This window comes from Brassica napus, chromosome C9 (genome assembly GCF_020379485.1).
Source record: "Brassica napus cultivar Da-Ae chromosome C9, Da-Ae, whole genome shotgun sequence".
Lineage (NCBI taxonomy): Eukaryota > Viridiplantae > Streptophyta > Magnoliopsida > Brassicales > Brassicaceae > Brassica > Brassica napus.
This window is the reverse complement of record NC_063452.1, coordinates 38,847,416-38,865,666: the sequence shown is the minus strand read 5'-3', so window position 1 is coordinate 38,865,666 and position 18,251 is coordinate 38,847,416. Positions and strand designations below refer to the sequence as shown.

The following is an 18,251-nucleotide window of genomic DNA, read 5'->3' as shown; positions in this document are numbered from 1 at the left end:
AAGATTTCTTTACTCCGAATTGTAGATGCTGCAACTTTAAATCACGAACTGATGCCACTCTCTTCTTCTGAGATTTGTTTACCATCTGTTGCTTAGAACCTTTTGGAGCCTTTCGGGTGGTCTTAAGACTCGCCTCCTTATTTTCAATCAGTTCTCCCTCTTCAAAATCCCCCTGATCGTCTGAAATTTCCTCTTCATCTACATCTGCCAAAGGCTGGAAACGAGAAGGAGAAACCGTAATGGCAGATTCCGAACCGTCACTAGGTTTGTGAGAGCGCCTATTCTCTTGCGTAGAATGCCCAACATTCCTCCATTCTTTCTTACTCCCATCAAGAGCTGGAATATCATGCACCTCCTTCTGCCTTCCATCCACCATACCTCCATTAATCTCTTCGTCTGACCTAGAGACATCCTTATGTGTCGTCGCAGATGCAGTAACCTGGTCTACTTCTGCAATGGTTTGTCCAACTTCTCCAACATCCATGGCTTGTTGATCCGGCACCAGCAGAGCAGTTCCAGAGAACACTTCAAGATCACTTATCAGAGAGTGAACAACCTCCCTTGCAGCGCTGCCATCTAAAGCTGGAGTGGGGGTAGTAGTACTCTTATCATTGATAGGGGTGATTTCTTCTGAATGGTGACCGTGCCATACTTACAGTCTCCTCCCTTATGTCCCCACTTCTTGCAAACTGTGCACCTTTGCGGGATCCAATGATAACTTACCACCACTGTAACCTTAGAATCATCAACATCTATGAATGAAATCCGTTCAACAAGAGGTTTATGAAGATTCACCTCCACTAAAACTCTAGCGACATCCAGTCTTACACACTTCTCCGTAGTGGGATGAAGCTTAACAAAACAACCCGCTGCGCCTACCACACAGTTGAGTCTCTTGTGAGAGAACAAGTGACTTGGCACTTCTTTGAGATCCACCCACTACAAGAAAACATGGATTTCCCTACTGAATTTAGTGACTACATCTGCAGTCGCTAAATATACCATCCAAATACCTACTATTTAGCTACTGATTTGCGACCAATCTAAATCCGTTACTAGTTGGTCGCTAATTTACGACTACTAAACTTAGTCCTTATTCAGTTGGTAATTTGCGACTATTTAGCTACTTATACTAGGTCACTATATTTTTGTCGGCCATCAGTCGCAAAATACCGTTACAAAACACGTGGAAATCGTTACTGGGAGTAGTACACCGGTTTTTGACGACTGATTGTTGTAGTCGCAAAATCAGTAGCAAAAAAGTAGCAAAATAGTAGCAAAACAGTCGGTAAATATTATATATATAGATCAAAACCGACACATTTCTTATCTCATCACCCGTGTAAGAATCATATCCTTAAACAATTTCGAGAAAAAAAAATCTTGAACAACAATGACGAGCAATTATAACAACTATATTAATTTTTGTGCTTGGATGTACAAGCGGAATGATGAAGAAACGGGGAATTTCTCGAGAGAGTTTGTCGCGGGGGTAGAAGAATTCATGACGTTTGCAAATAGTCAGGAATTAACGAAGAGCAATGGTGGTAAGTTCTTTTGCCCTTGTAGTATTTGCAGAAACGAAAAATTTCTCTCGGGGCAAAAAATCTTGAAACATATATATAGTAGAGGATTTATGGAAGATTATTATGTTTGGTACAACCATGGAGAAGAAATCGACATGGGATTAGGAACGAGTTATGTTGATCCGACGCATTTAAGTGGTAGTGAAGAAGTTGGTAATTTAGTAGAAGATAGATATGTGGAAATAGTGAATGATGCATTTCATGATAATTTGAATTATGATAATTATCAACAGGGTGATAGTTATCAAAATGTTGTAGATCCGGTTTCCAACCATTCAAAAAAATTCTACGATTTGTTAGAAGGAGCAAAAAATCATTTGTATGACGGTTGTCACGAAGGTCACTCGCAGTTATCCTTAGCTGCTCGAGTTTTGCAAAATAAGACAGATTATAATATGAGTGAAAAATGTGTGGATTCGGTATGCCAAATGTTATCAGACTATTTACCACCTGGAAACCAATCAACCGCTTCACATTACGAGACAAAAAGGTTGATGCGCAATTTGGGCCTCCCCTACCATACAATTGATGTTTGTGTTAACAATTGTATGATCTTCTGGAAAGAAGATGAAAGATGGGATAAATGTCAATTTTGTGATGCACCAAGATGGAAGCCTAGAAATGAACGGCGTAGGACGAAAGTACCATATAGTCGTATGTGGTATCTACCTATTGCTGACAGATTGAAGAGAATGTACCAGAGCAAGAAGACTGCATCAGCAATGAGATGGCATGCAGAGCACCAAGCAAAGGAGGGTGAAATGTGTCATCCGTCAGATGCGGCGGAGTGGAAATACTTTCAAGATCAACATCCCCGTTTTGCAGAAGAACCTCGTAATGTTTATCTTGGCTTATGTACGGATGGCTTCAATCCATTTGGAATGTCTAATAATCATTCGTTGTGGCCAGTGATCTTGACTCCATATAATCTACCCCTGGTATGTGGATACCCACATAGGCATACCAAAAATTTCCGGAGCCGTTGAAGCTGTAGCCAGAGACCACTCATTAACCACAAGAGGAACGTCTGACACATGCCAGTACTTGCGTCGAAGGACCCGTAAACGAGTCTGAGGGTTTTCCACATGGAATAGGACCATGTTCTTTTCAATGACAGTTGATTGTAGCATGAACGGACCCGCATGTGGAGCATCTCCAATGAAGTAACCAACCACAAAACTTTTCCAAAGAATATTCGGATCTGTGAGGATCACAGAGGGGACCTGAACTGAGGCTTCTCCATTAACGATCTCAATCGTTTCACAATCCATAGAACTAGCATCCGAAGCTTGCTCCTTGCGCCATGGAGAGCTCTGTTCTTCGACAATGGTACCATCGGCCGGAGGAAGAGACTCCGCATCTGGTGGAATGGGGTCCAAAGACACCATTGAAACACCGGTGAAAGTGGAAGGGAAATCTCTGTATCGCTGTCACCCTATCACTCCTTATCGCTGTCGCCCTACTTAATTGTATCTAGTTTTCTAAAAGACTAAGATTATGTATGAATGGGAAATAAATAAAATGGTGGATTTTACTCAAAAGGTGGAGAGTCCACCTTTTATTTCCATTCATGTAAAATAAGACAATATAAAATATGATAAATTATACACTTGCGATCCAAAATAGTGGAGTTTACACAAGAAAAAAAAAAAAGAAAAGTTTGAATAGAGAAAAACACTAACATGATAGGACCGCATATTTACTTTCCATTCAACATCTTATATCACTTGTGAAGTGATATACTTTTCAAAATAATAGAATATTTACCGACAGCATGTGGTTCAAATATGAAAATAAAAATCATGAACCATCTTGTACATTAGTTACTCAGTAATTTTATAATGTTACTAGCGTTCCATCAATTTTGTTTTGGAGAATTTTCATGGTTACCGTAAAAACTTTTTTATGTTTTCAAATTCAATTTTTTTATAATACAAAAAAAATTGAAATTTGTTTTCAAAGTTTTTTTTTTCAAATTTTCTTTTTGAAATTCGAAAAATCTTTTTGAAATTCGTTTAAAAAAAATTTGAAAAACTTTTAAGTATTAATTTATATATTTATTAGAATTATAAACTCCACATTCCAAAAACCATACCTCACCCCTCAACTCTAAACCCTAAGTATAGATTAGTTAACTCTAGAGTTAAAAGTGTCATTTTCTTCTTTAAAAGTGAAGATAAAAGTGTTTAAAGTAAACATGAAAAATGTTATTAGGAATGTGATATTTCTGAAAATTTTCCTTTTAATTTATATTTTATTTAAATAATATGTAATGAATGTTAGCTTTGATCTTAAAGGTTTCAGTCATAAAAGATCTACAAAAGTTAGATATTCCACAAAATAAGAATTCATATATTTACATATGTAAGATTTATCTGTTTAAATATTTTTTATTTTATGACCATTTTTAAAACATAATTAAATATACTTATAAACATTAAATAATAATTTAAAATATTATAAAAATTATAGATAAAAGCATACAAAATTACTAACAGTTAGGTAAATATAATAATCACCATTCATAAAATGGTAGACTTTGAATATAAAATCACATTAAAATATATATATACACATAAATTTGATGACAAAAAAATGTACATAAATTTGTAAATATTTTACTATATATATTTAAAAAATATCTAATATTATCAAAGAGACATAATAAATTTTATTAAATCATCCAAATTTAAAAACTATAAAGTGATATATTGTTACTATTTAGATTCATGCAATAATATAAATATAATAAGTTAATAAATATTTATATTGTTTTATATTAGTATGCTATTTTGTATGTCACAAAGTATATTCTATAACATACTTATTTTAATTATGAAAGTAAATAATAGTATAAAATTTTATATAAACTATTTAAATTTTGTATAATATTTTGAAACAATTTTTTTTATCCATTTTCACCATTCTTATTTTGATTGGGGAGCGGGCAAAAGATGGGTGACACACAAGAATTTCTGTAAATTAAAATTTGATCTGCTTTATTTATTATTATTATATATTTCTCGACTGCGTGCAGTCAAAATTTGTGAGAACTGCTATATACTATAATCATATAACATTTGTGAAGTATTTTTAGCTTTTCTTTTATTTTTATTATTAAATTGATTTTTCACATCATTTAATTGTTGACTTTGTGTTTTGAGAATAATTATGAAATACAATAATAATTTATCAATTTTGTTTTGAACTAACTAATTCAATTAATTTTACTGTAGATTAAATTTATTTTTCAATTCATCTTTAACTGGACTTACACTCATGCATACAATGATTTTGTATCCAAGTCTCCTAGAGACTACTAAGAAGGTACCAAAAACCTCCATAAAAAGATTAAAAGACTAAATGGCACAAAAGATAGTTTTAGTCTACACCTAAATGACTAAGCTAAAGCTAACGAATACAACATACGGTAGACTAACATATGAACTCTAGGAGGCCAACAGCTTCAGTTTGCTAGAAGAACCTGCAAACAAAGACGTTAGCCATCAGAAATAGAGTGTTGGTGAAGGTTCTGAAGGATGCTCCTAATAATGAGAAGCGGGGGAGGTTAGGCGTCCCTGCCACGGTACTCGTGAAGAAGCCATCACCAAGCACAACGAACCAGAAACCAGCAGACTAACATCAAGAACCCATCTGACAAAACAGACAACAAGTAATGAAGAACAAGGAGAGTCTTTAGGGGCATATGCAGAGGTTTAATCTCTCGACTCCGGCCACGACACAATAAGAGAATCTCAGGGATAACTCTGTAGAACACTATGCCGGAAAGGATGTGAGGAGTAACCACTGGTGTCCTTCCTGAGTTGAGAGCGCAGGAGGAACTAAGAATTAACTTCAAAATCAAGTGACATCTTCAGGGAAGAGATGGACCTCACCGCCAAGAGCTCCCAATCGGGTCAGTCCTCACAAACCCCACCGGAGCCACCAATGCAGCAAGAAGACAAATCGGACCACCAGAGATTTCACCATCGCAGAACTGACAGGATGGTGATAAGCCACAATACTGTTATGTGAGGAAGAAGAAGAAGGTGGCGGGAGAAGAAGGGGAAACTCAAGAAGCTTTGAATTCGGAGAAAGACTCTTGTTCAGCCGGAGGGTCTGCTTGAGTGAAAGACTTGGCTTCAATGAGAGGGTCTTCTGTTAGAGACCGTTGAGGAGCTTAAATAAGGAGTGTAGATTTCATTTGGAAGTTAGCTTTGTATAGTGGGTTGAGTCGTTAGACTTGAGGAGGATTCGATTGGGATAAGCCATCTATTTTCAATTGATTCTCTATACAAAGTGTAATACATTGTTTCCATTGATTCAATAAAGAGATTTGAGTGTTGCGATCGAGTTCTAGTGAAGAATCTGAGCTAAAACTCTATCAGTTGGTGCGGTGAGCGATTTGCGATAGCTCTGGTTGACGAATCTGCTGGAAGAATCGATAAGCTGGAGCAAGCTGGTAAGCAGAGATCTCTTAGCGCTGTTCACTCAGTTCTGAGTGAAAAAGTCCTACAAGAACTCTAGAATCAAACCACAGCGAGAGTAGGGAGAAGCTAACGAGACAGCAGTGGGTCTGGAGGCAGTGACACATCTTATCTCCGGCGAGGGAAAGCGAACCAGATCTGGGACCATCCGTCACGGATGAGAAGGCTCCTAGGATCCCTTAGCCTCATCGACTATCCTTCTCTTCGCTGTTGCTCCAGGGCTTCTGCAGACATCCAAAGCCTCCTGCTAGATCGCCAGTAGAACCCTGAAAAATCCAGAGCCACCGGACAAAGAGAAGAGAGGTCAAGACAAGAGGTTAAGCGGAAACAGAAACAAAGAAAATAATGAGGAGAGGTGGCGACCGGCGGTGAAAACATAGACCGCCGGCCACCGTATGTACAGTTTACGGAGGAGCTCGAGATAGTTTTAGGAGAGAGAGTTTTAAATTTCTGTTTCGCCTTTAAAAATGATATTAGATTTTGATCCGCACTTGAAAAGAGTGGTTAGTTTTTAAAATTAAATCATTTTTAACTGAATTTCTATATAATACAATGTATAGGTTTGCGTATATTTATCCAGAACCGCGAACCAGATCGTAGCAAACTGAAGAAAAAAAAATCCAAATTGAACTGAATTTCATAAATAGCTGAGCAAATCTTATATCTCTAGAATCAAAAAACTGAAACTGAATCGTGAACCAAATGGGTACCTGGATTTTTAAAATACAAATTATACACCAACAAATATTAATTATATTTAATTTCTAAATAACCAAATATCCTACAAATACTATTTATTAACTGAATTCTCAGAAATTGAATATTTTTATTCAAATATTAAAAAATTATCTGAATTATCCGATATTTTTTTATCCGAACAACCCAAATTACCCGATTTTTAAGCTGAAAACCTAAATTATCTGATATTTTTATCTATAAATCCAAAATTATCCGAGAAACCATAATCGAACCAGAAGAAATTGGGCACAAATTGTTTTGGATATTAGTCGGTTCCCAACTTCGCTACCGAACCAAAAATCGAAATAACCCAATTTAAACCAAACAAAACTTTGTAAATATTTTAACGGTTCCTAAATTTCTAAAACCAAAATACCAAAAACAAAATACCAGAACCAAAAGAATGATGAAGAATAATAGTGCTTCTACATTTAAATGGTGCAAAGAAAACATTTTAATTTTTATAAATTATGTAATTTTAGAAGGAGTATATATGTACTTTACTGACGAATTAATATAGTGAAAAATCTAATAAAACATAAAATTCTGCCATTAACCTGTGAACCGAAATAGGTTGACCCGACAAAAACCCAAAAAAAATTAGATATTATTTTTTTTAAAAAAAATTGATTATAATTCTTATACATTTTATAATAATACACAAAAGTTAATAAACAATTTTATTTGTCACATAATTTAAATGCATTGTATTTATGATATGAATTTTAATTTATAGGTTTTGGCATGATCAATACTACGACGACTTTAATGTAGATAATTGTTTTTAGAAGCATACAGTGAGTGTATGCCTATTGATAAAATTAAATTTATGATTGATGAAATTTACTTTCTTAATGAGTCATAAATGTAATAAGTTAAATTAATGGGTATGTATAGTTTTAAACCCAAAACCTAAAAGATAAAATTGTCATTCATAAAAATTAAATTTCCTTTGTAAATTTAGAGGTATTTTGAGAAAATTGTCATTTTATTAAAGAAAAATAGGAATGTTTCTGATTTAATATTATAAATTAGTTCAATCTCTTTATAATGTCTTTATAATTTTTCAAAAAAAAAATCTCTTCGTAATATTAAACATACTAAATAGTTATGCGATCGTTCACGTAACAAGAAAACAGCCATCGAGCTGAACAATACAGATGCGATCGGAGGTATATCTCACTCATGACCTCACAAGTCACGATATTAATTAATGTTAATACCATCACAATATATTACTATATAATAGAATAGATTTAAGATAGATTAGAGTCATGTTTGTATTATGTCTTGTCTCTAAAGTCTTACTTTGATTTACATTCAGTTCTACTCTTTCACATCAAAACCCACATCGTTTAGCGAAACAAGGAACGTGAATACGATGATGCATAAAATCTCTATTCTATCTCTACACTTACTATTACTACTCTGTTTCCATCCTCTCACCACCACAGCGGACGGTAATTTCACCACCGGCATTGATACATGGTGCGATCAAACTCCATACCCTGATCCGTGCAATCACTACTTCCGACGCCACAACGGTTATCGCCTACCGACACATCTATCCGAGTTCAGGGCAATGCTGGTGGAAGCAGCCATGGATCGGGCCATATCCGCTCAAGACAAGCTGAAGATGTCCGGTCTGAACTGTACTGATTGCCGGAAACAAGCCATTTTGACAGACTGCATTGACCTATATGGAGACACTGTCCTTCAGCTAAACAGGACGCTGCAAGGCTTGTCTCCAAAAGCCGCCGGAGAACCGTGCACCGACGTTGACGCTCAAACGTGGCTGAGCACCGCGCTTACAAACACAGAGACATGCCGACGCGGCTCCTCTGATCTTAACGTCTCAGATTTCACCACACCAATCGTTTCAAACACCAAGATCTCCCACCTAATAAGCAACTGCTTAGCCGTCAACGGAGCCCTCTTGACCACCGGAAACAACGATACCACCATCACTGATGATCCGAAGGTTTTTCCAGCATGGGTTTCCCGTAAAGAGAGGAGACTTCTGAAATTTCAATCGGCACGTACCGTCCCAGCCAACGTCGTGGTGGCCAAGGACGGATCGGGGCATGTCAAGACTGTGCAAGCAGCTATTGAACTGGCTGGACGGAGAAAGGTGACGTCAGGGTTGTTTGTGATTTACGTGAAGAGAGGGATATATCAAGAAAACATAAACGTACGTCTCAATAACGATAACCTAATGTTGGTCGGCGACGGAATGAGATACACCATTATCACCGGAGGTCGCAGTGTCAAAGAAGGCTACACAACTTATAGTTCTGCCACTGCCGGTAACTTACTGATTCTTATTGTTTTAGTTTATAGTTAATAGATTAGAACTAGTATATGTATTAATTTGACTACACAATCCTGAGAAATGCCTTGCATGCGTATATGAGTGTTAAATGGATACGGATGTAAGTAAGAAGTGCCCAGTTATATATGAAATTTGCAAAATAAAAGATTATAATAAAGAGAAGCAATTCATGATCAGTTTATCTTTAAAAGGCTGCGGTATGAGTAAATATAAAAAGGATGTCAACTTATCAACGTTTTTCCCAATATGAGAACATGGAACCGGTTCAAGCAGTTGAACTGCAAACCGTACAGTGTACAGTTATCCCATTTGGTTTTTCATTAAAAAACCAATAATGAACCCATGTCAAAACTAGCAAGAACTGACAAACTTTTAAGAACTATAAACCCACAAAAATTAGGGTTTGAAGACTTTATAGTCATGTATTATTGTTTTGTACGATATACATATGTTATTTTCATCGATTTGCAGGAAAATTGTTTTGCTTTTAATTATTTTTATAAATTTTTGGGAGGTTCGCGTGAGAGATTTTTAGTGGATTAGAACGAGGGGTGAAGCTAGACAATTTATCTAGCGGGTGCACTATCAATAATAAAACAGAAAAGGTAGAACCAGGGGCCAAGTTAGAACACCGTTTGAGCTACGCTGGTGCTATAAATCTAAGAAAATGACATATACAACAGTTGGCGCTAAAAAAAACATCGTTAGCGCTATATTTTCCCGAAATGAGTGATGAGTGAGCGTTACCATTTGAAATTCTATTTCAATTTTTTTTCAATTTCACTAGATTGCGTGTGATCCAGGTATCGAGGGGCTTCACTTCATAGCGAAAGGCATAACATTTCGGAACACAGCGGGTCCAGCTAAAGGCCAGGCCGTGGCACTCCGGTCATCTTCAGACCTCTCAATCTTTTACAGATGCGCAATGGAAGGATACCAAGACACACTGATGGTCCATTCGCAACGCCAGTTTTACCGCGAGTGCTACATCTTCGGAACCATCGATTTCATCTTTGGAAATGCAGCCGTAGTTTTCCAAAACTGTATCATCCTCCCTCGTCGGCCACTACATGGACAATCCAATGTAATAACCGCACAAGGTCGTGCTGATCCTTTTCAAAACACAGGTATCTCTATCCAAAACTCAATAATCCAACCAGCTGTCGATCTAAAACCTGTGGTCCGTAGCGTTAAGACGTACTTGGGCCGGCCTTGGATGAAATACTCGCGCACTGTGATTCTTAAGACGTATTTGGATAGTTTTGTGAGTCCAGTTGGGTGGTCTCCGTGGATCAAAGGTTCGACGTACGCTCTCGACACATTGTTCTATGCAGAATATAAGAATATTGGACCAGCTTCGTCGACGAGGTGGCGTGTCCGTTGGAAAGGTTTTCATGTGCTAAATAAAGCTTCCGATGCTTCTGCTTTCACTGTTGGAAGATTCATCACAGGTACTGCATGGCTCCCACGTACCGGCATACCCTTCTCTTCCGGACTCTAAAGGCCGTTGTTTGGTTTTATCATGCTTAAATTACAACGATGTAAAAGTTAACAATTCTTGAATGTAATTCAATATTAGTGCGCTTGCTACGAGAATGAATATTTAGCTATATATGGACAAAGGAGAATTTAGTATAGGAAAATGCGGAAACAAGACTGAAATTATATCGAAGTATCGGATATTGTAAACATATCCTATTTTCATAGTCTCATTTAAAACACTCGAATAGAACAGTGAGAAACAAAACCGTTTCAAAATTTGACCATGATATTTGTCTGAATTAAAAGTTCACTCATTTCAATCGGTACTTTCAAACGCAGGATTAATTTTTAGTTGATAAAGTTTTTTATTTAGTAAATATTATAAAAATTACATAATATATATTTTTAACTTGTGTATGTAATTTTTTTTTTAATTTGTTTCTGTGATTTGCTTTACTTATTTTGTAAGTGTGATAAAACTTTGAATCTTGAAGATAATCTTGACCCACTATATGAAAATTTTATGGGCTAAAAGCCTAAAACACGATAAAACTACATCAATATATTGTTACCTTATTAAAATTGATATCTTATTAAAAATTTGTAAAGATCTTAAATAAAATAGTATCATTTATCAAAAAGATGAAAAACAAAATTTCTATAACCAATTTTATTGATTAAAAAATTCATAATTTATTGTCAAAGATATTTGTTTTGTGTAAGCCCACATGGTCTAGTGGTTTAGCTAACGGAGAAATTGCCAAAAATGACTCAAAACTTGATTTTGAATATAAAAATGTATCACAAATTCAATCAAATACAAAAGTAATCCAAAACGCTAGTAAAATTACAACAACTTCCTTATGACTAAACAAAAAACATGTATTGAATTTTACCATTATAACCCTTCGCGTGAGAAGACTTGCAAAGAAGTCTTCTTAGTTCTCGTTCAGTAGATCTTAAAAATAATTTAAATTTTTTATAAAAAATATTTTGATGGGATAAAAATTGAAATCATGTAATAATAAACATTTCTAAATGATATAAATTTATTTTTACTAAAATTGAATTGTTTTCAACATAGATGAGTGAAAAAAGATTAACTCATGATAGTCCTTGGTTTAGGGTTGGTAACATATGTTATAACATTGTAGGTATATTTAGGGTTAGATTTTGAAATCTTATCTTTTGTTTTAAAAAAAAAACTTTGACCTATATGTGTTTAGTGACTATCTAATAACTTGATTTAAACACTTTCTAAGTATCTTAAAAGTTTAAGAAAGTGTTTTTTTAGTTATTTAATTATAGGGTCTGGAAGACTCACAGAAGACTTCCCAAGAAGTCTTCTGACATATCCCATCTAAATTTTAGTAGAATTTAGGGTTCCCGCCTAAATTTTAAAAGAAGGGTTTTTTGCAGAATTGACCTATAACTTAAAGTCAAACACAAAACTAACCTCCTTTTTTTTTGAAAATTGGTTTTGCCCTATTCACCCCACAAGTTCATATAATTTACGAAAATGCCATCAATTTTTTTTTTCTTTTTTTTTTCGAAAATGACATTTTTACTCTCTCACCCTCATCATCTTCAAGTAATTACAAGATTGCCATTGTCATCAATACCACAACCACCATGAACAACCAATTTGAAGCTCTTAATGCTCCCAAAATCGATTTACCCTTCTTCTTTTTACATTCTTGTGAACTAAACACAACATATCTCTCACTTTCTCTCCACAATGAGCTAAAACAACCCAAGATTTTGATTCTAAATTTTTTATGGTTCATAGAGTCATAGAAGCTAACGATTCTGGGTGGGTTACTTTCGTTTGTGATTCTGTGTGCTTGGAGAAGCCTTATGTATGCTAAGGAACTTATCTCACCAATTTAAGGTATGACATCGAGTTTTTTTCCAGATCTGTTCGTCAGACGACTTACTTGGGAAGTCGTCTGGCTGTAGACAACTTACCTGGAAGTCGTCTGGTCAACGCAGAGGTTATTTTTGCAATTGACTTTGAAATCTGTAACCTGAGACGACTGAAAGTTAAGTCGTCTGTTTTTGTTTGGTTTCAAAAAAAATTCCAAAGAACCTAGACGACTTACATTTCAGTCGTCATAGGTTAGTTTTGCTTTTGACTGGATAATTTCAGAAGTTTGACTTCCCCAGACGACTTACATTTCAGTCGTCTGGCAAAAATTAAAATAATAATATTTTTTTAAAAGTAGACGACTTACAGTTAAGTCGTCATAGGTTAGTTTTGCAATTGAAAAAAAAACATCAAAATTTAATTATACACAGACGACTTATACTTCAGTCGTCCACGTGACGACTTACTTGTAAGTCGTCCAGGATTTTTTTCTGAGATTCTGGTCAAACCTCGTAAATCCTGGACGACTTACATTTCAGTCGTCTCGTGGACGACTGAATTATAAGTCGTCTGTATATAATTAAATCTTGAAGTTTTTTTTTTCAATTGCAAAACTAACCTATGACGACTTAACTGTAAGTCGTCTACTTTTAAAAAAATATTATTATTTTAATTTTCACTAGACGACTGAAATGTAAGTCGTCCAGAAAAGTCAAACTTCTGAAATTATCCAGTCAAATGCAAAACTAACCTATGACGACTGAAATGTAAGTCGTCTAGCTTTTTTGGAGTTTTTTTTTAGCCAAACAATAGTAGACGACTTATTTTTCAGTCGTCCGAAAAACAGATTTCAAAGTCAATTGCAAAAATAACCTCTGTGTTGACCAGACGACGTATAGTTTAGTCGTCTGGACAACTTAGATTGAAGTCGTCCGCGTCTTCTCCGCTAGTTTTTAAGTCTTCTACGTTAGTTTTTGAATAACTTGTATTTTTAAGAGTGATAAGTAACTTCAAGATATGTAAAACTCATATTTACAAAATATGTTCTCTCCCTTAGTTTTACTAAATTTGACTAAGTTTTTCAACGCAAACTTATAATAAAATATGATATGCTTTGACTAGTTACTATTGTTTGTTTCCATCTCTTAAGTATTATTGTTATAGACAATAATGATGACTATTGTTATGAGTTGGAAGAAGGGTTAAAATACTTCTTAAAATGTTGTATCAATATAAAGCTACCAACATTCTTGTTTATTAAGATGAGAAAAAGGCCATTGGAGTTTATTATTGCATATGAGAGATCCAAAGATAAGAAAAAGGCTACTGAAGTCTATTATTTCATTGATTTGTAAATGTGTAAACACATTGTTAGCACATTTAATACATCTTGGAAAACATTATTACTGATTTTACAAAAAATTCACAACTAAAAGAGTAGACATGCAATTCACAAAACAGACCACAAACAAAACTATTATAGATCATTCCTCTACAAAGACAAGCTTGGATTCCACTTGAGTAGACAAGACCACACGACTTTTAAGAAGTCCAGACGACTTCTAAGAAGTCCAGACGACTTCCAAGAAGTTCAGACGACTTTGTCAGAAGACTTTTAGGAAGTTCAGACGACTTCCAGACGACTTTACAGGAAGTCCAGACGACTTTACAGGAAGTCCAGACGACTTTACATGAAGTCCAGACGACTTTACAGGAAGTCCAGACGACTTTGTCAGAAGACTTCCAAGAAGTCCAGACGACTTCCAGACGACTTCCAGACGACTTCCAGACGACTAACAGGTAAGTCATCCCAGAAGTCTTCCAGATCTGAAAAACCTGCATATTAAATCCAGATCTGAAAAACCTGCATATCCAAAAACGTTCAAATGACTTAAAAACAGAAAAAATGAGTGAAAGATTAGATAAATCTACCTTTACAGAACACACAAAAATACATATCTAAAAATAATAGATCTACCTTTAAATTAGTGGAAGATGAGTACCATCTAATTAAAAACCTGCAAAAAAGATAGATTAGTAAGAAAGACATGAGACAAAACTGGAAAATTCATATAAAGTTTGGTGTTTTCAAGTCAAAGAGATTAGAGTGGGTTTGGAGAGTTTTAGTTTGGGAAAAAAGTAAGAACTTTATACAACAAGAAGTTCCCAAATGAAGAAAAATCAGACATAAGAACTTATCAAAACGCTCAGATCTATTATGAAAGGGAGACTTCGTCAGAAGACTTCCATGAAGTTCAGACGACTTCCATGAAGTCCAGACGACTTCCTGGAAGTCCAGACGACTTCCTGGAAGTCCAGACGACTTTGTCAGAAGACTTCCAAGAAGTCCAGACGACTTCCAGACGACTAACAGGTAAGTCGTCCAAGAAGTCTTCCAGATCTGAAAAACCTACATATCAAATCCAGATCTGAAAAACCTGCATATCCAAAAACGTTCAAATGACTTAAAAATAGAGAAAATGAGTGGAAGATTAGATAAATCTACATTTATAGAACACACAAAAATACATATCTAAAATTAATAGATTTACCTTTAAATTAATGGAAGATGAGTACCATTTGATTAAAAACCTGTAAAAGAGATAGATTAGTAAGAAATACATGAGACAAAACTGAAAAATTCATATAAAGTTTGGTGTTTTCAAGTCAAAGAGATTAGAGAGAGGTTGGAGAGTTTTAGAATGATGAACATTACATTTTTGTTGCAGCCATTTGAGAGGAGGAGAGAGAATGTGTAAATTTTTCTTTATATAGGGAGACAAAAAATCCAATTAGATTAAATATTTTTTACTCAGACGACTTCCTGGACGACTTACATTTCAGTCGTCTGGTGAAGAAATTAAAACAGACGACTTACATGTAAGTCGTCCAGAAGAGTTTAATATTTTTAGCGGGAAATTAAATATTTTTAGCGGGAAACTAAAATAGAAGACTTTCCAGACGACTTACAAGTAAGTCGTCTCGTTTAAATTATTTAAGCGGGAAAATAATTTTTTTAAAAAATTTTAGGCGGGAATATTTGGACGACTTACATGTAAGTCATCTGTTTTAATTTCTTCACGAGACGACTGAAATGTAAGTCGTCCGAGTAAATTATTCAACAGACGACTAAAATATACGTCGTCCGAGTAAATTATTCAACAGACGACTGAAATATAAGTCGTCCACACCCTAAACATAACCCCTAAACTTAATTATCTAATTAAAGACTTCATAAAATCAAATCAAACTTGAAAAGTGTTTACTATACACATAAATAAACACATATAGGTGAAAACTAATTTTTGAAAAAAACATTTTAGTTTTCCAAAATCTAACCCTAACAATACATACAATACTACAACATATGTTTGCTAAACTCCTAAACCAAAGTATTTCATGATTCACTACTTCCACTCATCTATCTTCAAAACAAATCAATTTTATCATATCTTAATTTATATCACTTAAAATTGTTTATAATTACTTGATTTTTATTTTTCACGCATCAAAATATTTTTTTACAAGATTTATAAATTATTTTTAAAATAAACCGGTACTAGACGACTTACACTTCAGTCGTCCAGACGACTTCCAACATCTCAGACGACTCAGACGATTTACTAGGGCTATATTCGTAAAAATGGCTTCTGTTTTTTTGTTTGGTCACAAGTGGCTGAGCTGTAATTTCACTAGGCTTTTAGGTTAGTTTTGCATTTGATTCAAGTTTGGGTATAAGTTTGGGGTTAAAATAAAGTTGTGGATTAGTTTTGGCAAAAACCCCTTAAAAGAATTTAGGATTTCCGCCTAAATCGAAGTATTCTCATGTATTAGATCTTAAAAGTAATTAATAAATTTTATAAAAAATATTTTGAAAGAGAAAAAACTAAAATCATGTATTAATAAACATTTCTAAATGATGGAAAATTAGTTTTACTGAAATTGAATTATTTTTAACATAGATGAATGAATGTAGATTGAGTCAGGATAGCCTTCGGTTTAGGATTTGGTAACATATGTTATAGTATTGTTGGTATTTTTAGGGTTAGATTTTGAAATATTATCTTTTTTTTTTTTTTAGTTTGACATATATGTGTTTAGTGACTATCTAATTACTTGATTTAAACACTTTCTAAGTTTCTTTTAAGTTAATTTAAGGAACTGTTTTTGCTTAGTTATTTGATTATAGGGTATGGAAGTCTCCGAGAAGACTTTGGTTTAGGGTTTAGTAACATATGTTATAGTATTGTTTGTATTTAGGGTTTGATTTTAGAATCTTAACTTTTTTTTAAAAAAATTACCAACATGTGTTTAGTTTTATCTATTAAACGCTATATAAATTGATTTTAAGTTTAATGAATTATTTTTCGCTATTTAGTTAGTTATTTGATTAGGTTATGGTTTGGAAAACATCTAGAAGACTTCTCAGGAAGACTTCCAGAAGACTTCCTAAAAAGTATTCTTACATATTCTCGCCTAAATTTTAGTAGAATTTTAGTTTGTCGGCTAAAGCGAAGTCTTCTCATGTATTTGATTTTAGAGTCTAGAAGCCTTCCCAAGAAGTCTTCTCGTAGAAGACTTACCAAGAAGTCTTCTGTATCGAAAATATTTAACCTAATTGGAATTTTTGTTTCCATATATAAAGAAAATTTACACATTCTCTTTCTTCCTCTCAAATGGCTGCAACAAAAATGTAATGTTTCTCACTCTAAAACTCTCCAACCTCTCTCTAATCTCTTTGAACATCAAAACACCAAACTTTAAATCTATTTCTCATTTTTTCCTAATGTCTTTTCACTAATTTATCTTTTTTTTGCAGATTTTTCATTACATGGTTCTCATCTTTCACTCTTTTAAAGGTAGTACTATAAATTTTGGATATGTATTATTGTGTGTTTTATATATTAGATTCTAAAATGCTATAGATTCAACTTAATGTGATTGTTTTGTTTATTATTTAAGCATAAAATTATATTTTTGAAGTTTTTCTCTGTTTTAAAGCCATTTGAATGTTTTTGAATTTGCAGATTTTTTAGATCTGAGACATACTTTGAAAGACTTCTCAGAAAACTCTCAGAAGACTTTAGGAAAGTCTTCAGGAAGTCTTCTAAAGTCTTCTGTTCCAAAAGGTACAAATTTTGTATATGTATTTTGTGTGTGTTTATATATTAAATTCTAAAAAGTTATAGATTCAACCTAATTTGATTGTTTTGTTTATTATTTAAACAAAAAAGTTTATTTTTGAAGCTTTCTCTGTTTTGAAGCCATTAGAATATTTTTGAAGTCTTCTATAGAAGTCTTCTGAAAATCTTCTCAATGTCGCAAGAAGTCTATCTGAAATACTTTTGCAATTGACTATATTTGACTTTTCCAGAGAAGACTTCTCTAGAAGTCTTCTGCCAAGCCTTCTTTCAGAAGACTTCTCAAGAAGTCTTTTCATTAATATTAAATGTTTCACTATTATTTTTGAATTGCAAAAGTAACCCACGCAGACTTCTTTCGACAGTGAGAAGACTTCCGGAAAACTTTCATAAGACTTCTATAAAAGATTTTCCCGAGAAGTCTTCTATAAAAAGTCAAATTTTTGACAAACTTCGGTCAATTGCAAAACTAACATATTTATCCGAGAAGATTTCTCTGGGATTTTCGGGTTTTTTTTCTTAATAAAGGAAAGTTAGAAGACTTCTAGGAAAGTCTTCTTGATGGAGAACACATCTAGCGAAGTCTCCTGAAAGTTTTCCCGAAGTATTCGCGAACAG

The 18,251-nt window shown here is 34.1% G+C and overlaps 1 protein-coding gene across 1 annotated transcript; it reads left to right on the top strand.

Moving 5' to 3' along the window:
• The first annotated feature begins 8,117 nt into the window (after positions 1–8,117).
• Positions 8,118–10,810, top strand: LOC106435688 (probable pectinesterase/pectinesterase inhibitor 60). The gene is made up of 2 exons (XM_013876595.3): positions 8,118–9,117; positions 9,947–10,810. The coding sequence occupies exons 1-2, from the start codon at positions 8,193–8,195 to the stop codon at positions 10,642–10,644; spliced, it is 1,623 nt and encodes a 540-aa protein (XP_013732049.2). The 5' UTR covers positions 8,118–8,192; the 3' UTR covers positions 10,645–10,810.
• The last annotated feature ends 7,441 nt before the right edge of the window (positions 10,811–18,251 follow it).

Coding starts and splice junctions, on each gene's coding strand:
- LOC106435688 (XM_013876595.3), top strand. CDS start 8,193: ATGATGCATAAAATCTCTATTCTATCTCTACACTTACTATTACTACTC. Junction 9,118..9,946: donor TTATAGTTCTGCCACTGCCG/GTAACTTACTGA, acceptor CGTGTGATCCAG/GTATCGAGGGGCTTCACTTC.